This window comes from Etheostoma spectabile, chromosome 16 (genome assembly GCF_008692095.1).
Source record: "Etheostoma spectabile isolate EspeVRDwgs_2016 chromosome 16, UIUC_Espe_1.0, whole genome shotgun sequence".
Taxonomy (NCBI): Eukaryota; Metazoa; Chordata; class Actinopteri; order Perciformes; family Percidae; genus Etheostoma; species Etheostoma spectabile.
This window is the reverse complement of record NC_045748.1, coordinates 10,710,349-10,719,439: the sequence shown is the minus strand read 5'-3', so window position 1 is coordinate 10,719,439 and position 9,091 is coordinate 10,710,349. Positions and strand designations below refer to the sequence as shown.

The 9,091-nt window shown below is 41.2% G+C and overlaps 1 protein-coding gene across 3 annotated transcripts; it reads left to right on the top strand.

The window, feature by feature from the left end:
* Nucleotides 1-3,300: 3,300 nt before the first annotated feature.
* LOC116703916 (beta-1,3-galactosyl-O-glycosyl-glycoprotein beta-1,6-N-acetylglucosaminyltransferase 4) lies at nt 3,301-5,918 on the top strand. 3 transcript variants are annotated; one of them, XM_032539003.1, is made up of 3 exons: nt 3,301-3,527; nt 3,651-3,706; nt 3,827-5,918. In XM_032539003.1, the coding sequence occupies exon 3, from the start codon at nt 3,828-3,830 to the stop codon at nt 5,121-5,123; it is 1,296 nt and encodes a 431-aa protein (XP_032394894.1). In that variant the 5' UTR covers nt 3,301-3,527; nt 3,651-3,706; nt 3,827; the 3' UTR covers nt 5,124-5,918. The 3 variants fall into 3 exon arrangements, with proteins under 3 accessions (XP_032394894.1, XP_032394893.1, XP_032394895.1); XM_032539002.1 differs by lacking the exon at nt 3,651-3,706 and having other exon boundaries at nt 3,305-3,527; nt 3,807-5,918; XM_032539004.1 differs by lacking the exon at nt 3,651-3,706 and having other exon boundaries at nt 3,306-3,527.
* Nucleotides 5,919-9,091: the final 3,173 nt, after the last annotated feature.

The following is a 9,091-nucleotide window of genomic DNA, read 5'->3' as shown; positions in this document are numbered from 1 at the left end:
AAAAAAACTGTTCTGACCATAAGGACTCAAGGAAAAAGACTTTGTGGGAATTACCATTAGGCCTATATTTTTTATTGGATTATTAAGTGATGCATTATAATTTTTTTGTGATCAATTGTTTTTAATTTATTTTTATATGTTTAAGAAACACAAACAATTACAAACAATACACTGAGACAGAGAAGAAAAAAACAGAGAGGAGAGACGGGAGGGAGCGAGACAACACACACACAAACAGACACACACACACAGACAGACACAAGACAAAGGACCTTACAGAGTCAGCAGTGTTCAGCCAAGTGTCCAGAGTCTTCCCCGGCGCTCCATACATACCACATCCAAATAGGAAAGGGTCCGTGTGGGCATAGATAGGCCGTGAGGTGGTTTCCAACAGTTTTCAACCATTTTCTTTGCAGCTGTAAGTCCAGCTAATACAGCACGCTGCTGAGAGCCAGAGAGCTGAAAGGCTGACAGATCATTCAGAATCAAGACATGGACGGCAACAGGCACAGTGATGCATTATTGTGTTCATCACTTTAATGTTGCAGCTGCTAGAGGTGGAGCTATTACTGCTGGGTAGCTTACAAATTAGCATCAAATGGTAACAGGTACAGTGCTTCAGGAAATGTCATTAAATTAGTTACATTCCACCAATGCATTTCGGTATTTTGTTACTTCTTTGTACATACAAGTCAAATGTAAACAATAGGACTCCAACCAGGGGTGTAGCACAAAATTTTGGGCCCTGTAGAAAGGCATTCTCTATGGGCCCCTTCCTGCAACCACAGCTATTCATTCTAGCATCTTTTTGGGCCCTCCTCCCATGAGGGCCCTGGGTACTCAGTCCCCCCCCCCCCCCCCCCCCCCCCCCCCCCAGTCCAACGCCCTGACTCCCCATAGTTGCCCCACCCAGGCAACCTAAAGGCCTGACACACTACCCGATGATCGAGGTCGGTGACTCGAGTCTGTTCAGTGTGTTGCCGGCGGCCTTCATTTTGGCCGATGTGACATGCTTGGTCTGAAGACGGTTACTGCAGGCAGCCGGACTCACAAGGACCAATCTGATTGGTGGAGTGCTAACCCGGAAATGATGAGCGGGATGAGCGTGACTAGAGTCTCTCAAAATCTGACGAAAATCTTTTAAACTGACCTCAGTCGATCCGAATTTGAGATTCAGCAACTGCGTGGCCCATTCCTCGCTTAAAATGCTTTCAGAAACACGTTTCGGTGAACTATTTTAGTAAAATATGAGATCGGATTCTGAACAAGCCGCCTTGTCTTGTCTTGGTTTTCAATTTCCGAAGAAAACCAGACCCACGTTGCGCGTTTGTCCGATCAGCTGTCGTCGGCAATCAGCATCGCGTTGGTGTGTTCTGAGTCACTTTTGTTTGGCCAACTCGGGGAGGCAGTCAGCCGTCGGGTTAGTGTGTCAGGGCCATAACAGGTTCATCATGATCATCACCATGATAATACAGTTTAAACAAGTCAATTTTCTTGTAAGTGTAAATTAGCCATAACCTGTGTTATTCCAATGTTTTTCTAATCCTCTTTGTGTAGTTGCATTACCGCGTGGTCCGTGTCCCTTGATTGGTGGAGCTGTTCAGCCAAAATCAGGCTCATTCATCTCAATGAATGTCATCACTTTCTGCAGACTTTCCATATTTCACTTGCAAATGCAAACCATGTATGTTTGTTTCACTGTGGAGAGTCAGTAAGCTGCTCTGTGCTCTTTATGATATGTTGACACACGAGTCCTATCTCAGTTCACTTTAATCACAAAATACACATGCCCTGTTATTATGACTACAGAGTCGATAATGTTGATTAAAGGATGAACTGGCTCCAAACTTTTGGTATCAAGTTGCCCTTCAGACAAAAGAGCATTTGGACTTTTGCATAAAACATACTGTACTTAGATACTTTACAGATAAATTGCTCATGGCTCAAAGTATAATATTTAAGGTTACATTTAATTCCTTAGAACAATGTATGATGTAAGAGTTTCAGTCAGCTTGATTTGTTGAGTAAGGACTAAACTCTGTGACAGTGGCTTCACGGAAATCACTCAGACTTGTATTTATTTTAAAATCAAATAATAACACATGGTTGTAAATACCAATTAACTTGAGATAAAAGCCATGAGGGGTCCCCGTGAGTCTGCAGTTGCTTTTCTATTTCTTCTTCAAGAAGTGGTGAATGTAGTCCACAGCTCTGTTGGTTGGATATTTAGCGTTGGCAAATGAGAATACCTTCCCACCAACCAGCGGGGGACGGTCCACCTCTGGGTGGCGCAGATACCGCGGCCGCTCAGTACTAGTGGAGCACCCCCGGTATCAAAGCTGATCGCGATTATGTGTCAGTTCAGCTTTTTCATCTCCAATCCTATCCTTAGCTGAAAGGTAGTAAATAGTGGTGGTAAAGAAAGTAGTATTTTTGAAAAATAAGTGCTGTAGTACAACCAGCAGGGGGCCTTCCACGTGTGTATTACTCACTGTGGAGACAGCAATCTTCGTTTATGTGACACACATTAAATGGTTTTAGCAAAAGAGATTCACCAAAATTGTAAATATGCTTTTTTTTTTTAAATATAGGTGCTGTGGTACAACTACCAGTAGACAGGTTATAATTGAGGTAAATTTGGAGACACTACCTTATTTAATCATTAGATTAATGATAATTGGTCCTCTTTCCGGTGATTTAATTTGTAGACGGTCCCTAACACTCGTCTCTCTGCCGTCTCTCCACACATGTTATGTCTCCAGGTTCGGTTTGTTTGGATGAAAATGAGTGTGTAACTCGTTGGTAACCTTACTACGGTAGGGATGGTCGTTTGTATATAAAGTATACTAGAAAGTAATTGATCCTGGAAGTTCGAAACTGTGAATGACTTTCAAACTTTACTGAAGTAGTTTCACTTGACTGACTGACTGTTACAAGAAAAAATATTTTTTTACTTTGAGTACCACTTTTGCAGCGCGCTCTCTCTCTCTCTCTCTCTCTCTCTCTCTCTCTCTCTCTCTCTCTCTCTCTCTCTCTCTTTATTCAGTGAGTTCAGATGACTCCATCCACGGGTTTTTATTCATCCCCATAAATCAGCCTATACGCACCGCTCCATTCGCGCTCTATAATTCCTTTTTTTCAAATATAATACAAACAGCCACATAGTGTTCTTTGACTTTGACTAACACCGTTTTCATATGTCACCAGGAAAGAACATTGTTATTGCGCTCAGCTGTAATTAGTGCAGTTTTGCAACGTCCTGAGCCCCGCCCCCTTTCCGGGTTATTTCGAGAGCGCAGCGCCATCCTCTCCTCATCTCTTGTCACCTACACACAGACACTTTAAGCAGGCTGACATCAAGAGAGTATTGACCCTCTTTATACGTTGGATAACCATGTGGCAAATTGAATCTCAAACTATGATTAATGGAGAGTTTGTTCAAGTTGATATTCCGAATAGATGTCGCACCACTTGTGCGTAAAAAGTGGAAATGGCACGAAAGATAAATGTTCACTCTCCTGACATCGGTAAGTTTCTAATCAAGTTTTTGTGTAAACTGTAACAATTCAGTAGGCTATTAGGCCTACATTTTTTTTGCACAGAAACTTTTAAATACAATCTGAATTTATCCTCGCTTTTACAACTTTTAGGGTGCGACTTGATGTGAATGTTCACCAGGTGGACCAATACCTCTGTATGGAGCAAGGTGAGTAATTTAATCACTCAACATGTCCTGTCAAATCCACACATGTGGCTTTCAAGGGATCATGTCAGTTTTCTCACTTTAACCAAAATCCCACAATTAGTTTTGGCTCCTGTTTCCTAGAATGAATACATGTTCAGTACTGAGACTAAGAAGAAAGCCACTCATCTCTTCCCTCCTATCACTGCTGACGCTGTGTGTCCTGCTACGGGTCAGTGTGAAGAACAGCTACATCCCTGAGTCCTTACCTCCCCCGGCGGCTTTGGAGGACATCCAGACATTCCACAGGTACAATATTAACTGTAAAGCTATATACAACTTGGACCCAGTGGAGGTGGGGAAGTCGCTGATCATCAGACAGAAACAAGTTGTGGAAGACAAGGATGAAAGTCTCTTTAACCTTACCTCAAACTGCCCTTTATTCATCAAGTCCAGAGGTTATGATGACGTGTGTGTCTCGGAGGAGGAGAAAGACTTTCCTCTGGCTTACTCACTGGTTGTGCACAAATCTGCATGGATGATAGAGAGACTCATCCGAGCGCTGTACTCGCCCGGTAACATCTACTGTATCCACTATGATCAGAAGTCCTCGGCTCAGTTCATCTCAGCTGTGGAGGGTCTGGCCCGCTGTTTGCCCAATGTCTTCATCGCCTCCAAGCGAGAGTCTGTCTTTTATGCGAGCTTCAGTCGATTAAAAGCCGATCTCAACTGTCTCTCTGACCTTTTGGGGTCAGAAGTCAAGTGGAAGTATGTGATCAACCTCTGTGGCCAAGATTTCCCCCTCAGGTCCAACATCGAGCTGGTGTCAGAATTTAAGAAGTTAAAAGGAGCCAACATGGTGGAGACAAGCCGACCCAGTGACTATAAGAAGCAGAGGTTCACCTTTCACTACGAGCTGAGGGATGCCAACTTTGAATATGTGAAACTGCCGGTGAAAACAGAGCAGAAAAAGGGCCCACCGCCACACAACATCGAGGTCTTCTCTGGGAGCGCCTACTTTGTCTTGTCCCGGGACTTCATTGTGCACATGGACTCCTCGGGTGTGGTGAAAGATTTCTTGGCCTGGTCCGAGGACACCTACTCTCCAGACGAACACTTCTGGGCAACACTTGTGCGAATGCCCGGTGTACCGGGAGAGCTGCCCAGATCGCACCCCGATGTCACCGACCTGATGAGTCAGACCCGGCTGGTGAAGTGGGAGTACCTGGAGGAGAACCTCTACCCACCCTGCTCAGGGAAACACGTCCGCAGCGTTTGTATTTTTGGTGCTGCGGAAATGCGTTGGTTGCTCAAGTACGGCCACTGGTTCGCCAATAAGTTTGACCCCAACGTGGACCCCATTCTCATTCAGTGCCTTGAGGAGAAGCTAGAGGAAAAACAAATGTTATTCCAAACACTGGATAACTGTTATAAGGGTTAACCTGAAGCTGTAGTACAGTATAGAAACACAATGGTCAGACGATGAAAACAGAAAACTAATCTGCAACAATTCTGATGATCAAGTACACACATTCTATAAAGTTCCAGCTTAAAAAGTCAAAATGTGCTCCTAATTATCTTAAATAACAATAATAATAAGAATACATTTATTTATAGAGCGCTTTCAATCAAAGTGCTTTACAAAAAGAATACAACTAATTTACAAACAGTCCAATAAAAATGTAAATCGAGACAGTAAAAAGTAAATACCACTATGCAAAGATATCAAAGATAAATGTAGGACTCATACCGCAGCAGTGAATAAATAAGTCTTAAGCTTTGATTTAAAAACCTCAGTTGAACATGCCATGTCTAATTTCTGCTGGATTATGTTCCATAACGTTGGGTTTTGTAAAATTGGAATTTAGGAAATTGTGGGATATTGAGGACCAAACTATATATTTGATCTTTGGTTTTAAGCAATTGTGAAGAGCGTGTTTTTATAAACTAAACTATTAATAATAATGAAAATGATCATTTGTTTCAACCCTAGGTGCCAAAACGGTGTGAATATAAACATGGCATTACAGAGAGGCTTTATTTCTTTCTGACGTTAATCTTTTTTCAGCCACTTCAAGAGACTGTAGTCATTTTAAAAACCAACATGACGTAGTGCCAGTGTCTTCCATCGGACCTACAGTATTTATCCAATTTCTACAAAACACACTTCTCTCTGGTGGCCTAACCCCTTCCAGTTTTGTTTTATTTAACAAAATGTTGAGATATTTGTTCTGTAGATGTCTGTCTCTTCACTACAATCCAGTTAACATATGGTGCTCACAGCAACTACAAATACTGTATTCTTTACTGCAGCATAAAGGAGCTGCAGTACAACTTTCATTTTGTTTTGTAGGATGACAATCAGGATAATCCAGACAGCTCAGTTTGAATAGCGAGTCATGAGAAGAACAGAGTAATGGCTTGTATGTGTTGTACACAAAAGTGTATTTCTTGTTTTGGTTGTGAGGTGAGGGCAAAGACATAAAAGGGTTGTGTTGAATGAATGTGTCTGGGAGAAGGGTGGAGGCATATAGATATCCTCCTCGTTGAACTGCATTCTTTCTGCCAGTTGTCTTATCACACAATGTTGTCTAGAGATATACGGTGGTATTTATTTTTTTGACATTTGGTTGGCTGTGTTATTTTTAAAGAAAACCCAGGGATGAGGATTGGAAAGTTTAAATTGTGCACCTTAAACTGATTGTTTCCTGTTATTGTGTCATCTTAACAATGGTACTAAGTGTGATGCATTATGGAGCTTGAAGATGTCATTTCATTTGTTGACAGTGCTCATTAATCAACAGCAAAGTAACTGTAAATCAGCCAGAGTTAGCTCAACAGGCGAAATTCCATCTGTTGTTCCCGGCAACCTAAAAAATAAAAAAAAAATAAAAACACTTATCACAGTCAGCATGTAAAAGCAATACATAGAGACAGGCGCAATGTGTAACATTAAGTAACAAACTCAACATATGAGATAAAGACAGCAAATAGAAAAAATAATATCTAAATTCTGGGATTGTTCAGGTGCCGCTGGAAATTTCCCACACCTTCCGCTTTCTTTGTGTTGGTACTCTAAACTCTGGCTGATTTCTGAGGACTATGGTTACCTGCTCCTCAGATCTCTGCAGGGTAAATCCAGACAACTCGCTAGACTATCTGTCCAATCGGAGTTTGGTGTTGCATGACTAAAACTTCTTTTGAACGTACACAGTCCACCAAAACAAGTTCCTTCCCCCGTCTGGCGCTTAGGGGATTCTGTATCGGAATGCTGCGTGGACTCGTCAGACCACACAGAAGTATGTGGCAATCCAAGACCAATACAAGGACAGACCTATACAGACAGATAATCTAGATCATTTGCGGTGATACATTACTTTCATGTCTAGACGTGCACTGTTAAGCATGTAAATACTACATGAGGGATTTCATTGGCAACATGCACATTTAAAAGGGGGATTAAATAACTCAAACACAACATGAATCAGTTATCTGTAGATCCACTATGTTTAAGCCACTTGCTTACCTTTTTTTGATTTGAGTGTTTTGAGCCCTGTGTTTGTATTCGGTCAACCATGGAGAATTAAAGTACACTGCTGTTCAAAAGTGTCCCTTTCCTTTAATGAAAACTTATTTAACTGAGATTTAAAAAAAAAAGATTTAGTTTAAGAATTAGTTCATGACCCCACGGTGTTGTACGACAGGGGAGAATTCATTTGGAACTTGGGTTTTCCAAAACAAAACAGTGGAAGTGACATTATTGTTATGGAACTAATGGTTTCCTGTTATTGTGTCGCCTTGTGGTGGATTAACAATCCCCTCCAGGCCTATTATAATACATTCACACATACTGTTTTGAATAGGAACTTGTGCCTAGTTCTAAAAATGACATCTACTCCTCCTGCACAGGTGATGAACGCAGACAGTGAACACATGGTATTTGTCATTTTCTTTACAGTCCACAAACGCGTAAGTGACCTTTCAATTATTATTGAAGCGCAACGGTGCAACAGGGCTCTAAATATTGAGTTGAGGCTCTCTGCCGTCAGTGGTTATTATAGTTTTAAACTTGAATGTGTCAGTAAATGGGATGTTTATCTGATCTTTGAACACTGGACTAACCTGTTTCTATGGGTACATTTGAAGAGGAGTTAGTTCCTGCCTGTTATCACTTGCATCATTGTGCACTTGACACTGAAACAGGAAGTGGTTACCTTTTAAACCTGCACACATTTTGATGCTAAGCTTCCAGTTTCTTTAACCAATGACTGCTGATTTCTTCTCTTCTCATTCAGTCATTGCTCAGAGGGATCTTTGTCTCGTTCTGCCCTTTTCATTGCCAGTCTGGGTGAACCATTGTACAGCGCTTTGTTCTCTATGAACAAACTACATCTGTTTGTAAAGAGGACTTTCTGCAACCTGAAAGCTTCAAAAAGCATTCAGACATAAAGAGAAGAGCAGTCCTCTCAGACATCTGACTGGGCCCTATCAAGCGTTTGAACGGCAGTAGGCTTATATATTAAATTCCACGCAACAGTTAGTTGGAAACAGCTTTAAACAAGTGATTAACATGTACTCTAACACTGGCTGTCTGCCATCACGGCGTAGCAGGAAAAGCAGAAGTACCCTGAACATATGCAACGGTGAGGGAGGAGTAGTTTTTTATCATAGTAAATTCAACTACCATCTCTGTATTTTGAAGCTGTTTTTATCAAGAATGTAAGAGTAGGCCTAGCTGTGCTGGTGAAGGGAAATGATAAGACTTCTTTATCACCAAAGGTAAGGTCACACTGTAAAAGGAAAATGGCTCATGGCGACGTTTACATGTTTTAGCACTTAGTGGTCCACACTGGTTCAGAGGAAAAGTAAGTGGGACATTAAAAAAGGCGCTACGAGAGCGGAACACATGAAGGTGGAAAAGCTGAGGACTCAAAGCGCTGATTGAAGTAAAAATACAGACATCAACTGTGACGTATACATGCAGCACGTTCTCCCCAGGAATGTAGATGTCTCAGTTCATCCCCCAATCAGTGTTGGAATGTAACATTTACTCCAGTACTGTACTTAAGTACACATTTGAGGTACTTGTACTTTACTTGAGTCTTTTCTTTTCATGCCACTCCCTACTTCTACTCCGCTACATTTCAGAGAGAAGTATTGTACTTTTTACTACACTGCAATAATCTGACAGCTTCAGTTACTAGTTACCTTAGACATTAACATTTTTGTACACAAAACACATGCAGTTTATAAAATACTAGGATTTATAATAAAATGTACCTAAACTTTTCCAGTTTCTAAAATGTGAGGTTTTTTCTGCACTGAGTACTTTTACTTTTAACACTTTAAGTACATTTTTCTGATGATACTTACAGACTTTTACTTAAGTACCATTTTAAATTCAGGACT

What these genes read in the sequence shown, in the direction of transcription:
- LOC116703916 (XM_032539002.1), top strand. Translation starts at nt 3,507, where the DNA reads ATGTTCACTCTCCTGACATCG. An exon ending in TGTTCACTCTCCTGACATCG is followed by an intron (nt 3,528 to 3,806) that starts GTAAGTTTCTAA and finishes TCCCACAATTAG; the next exon opens with TTTTGGCTCCTGTTTCCTAG.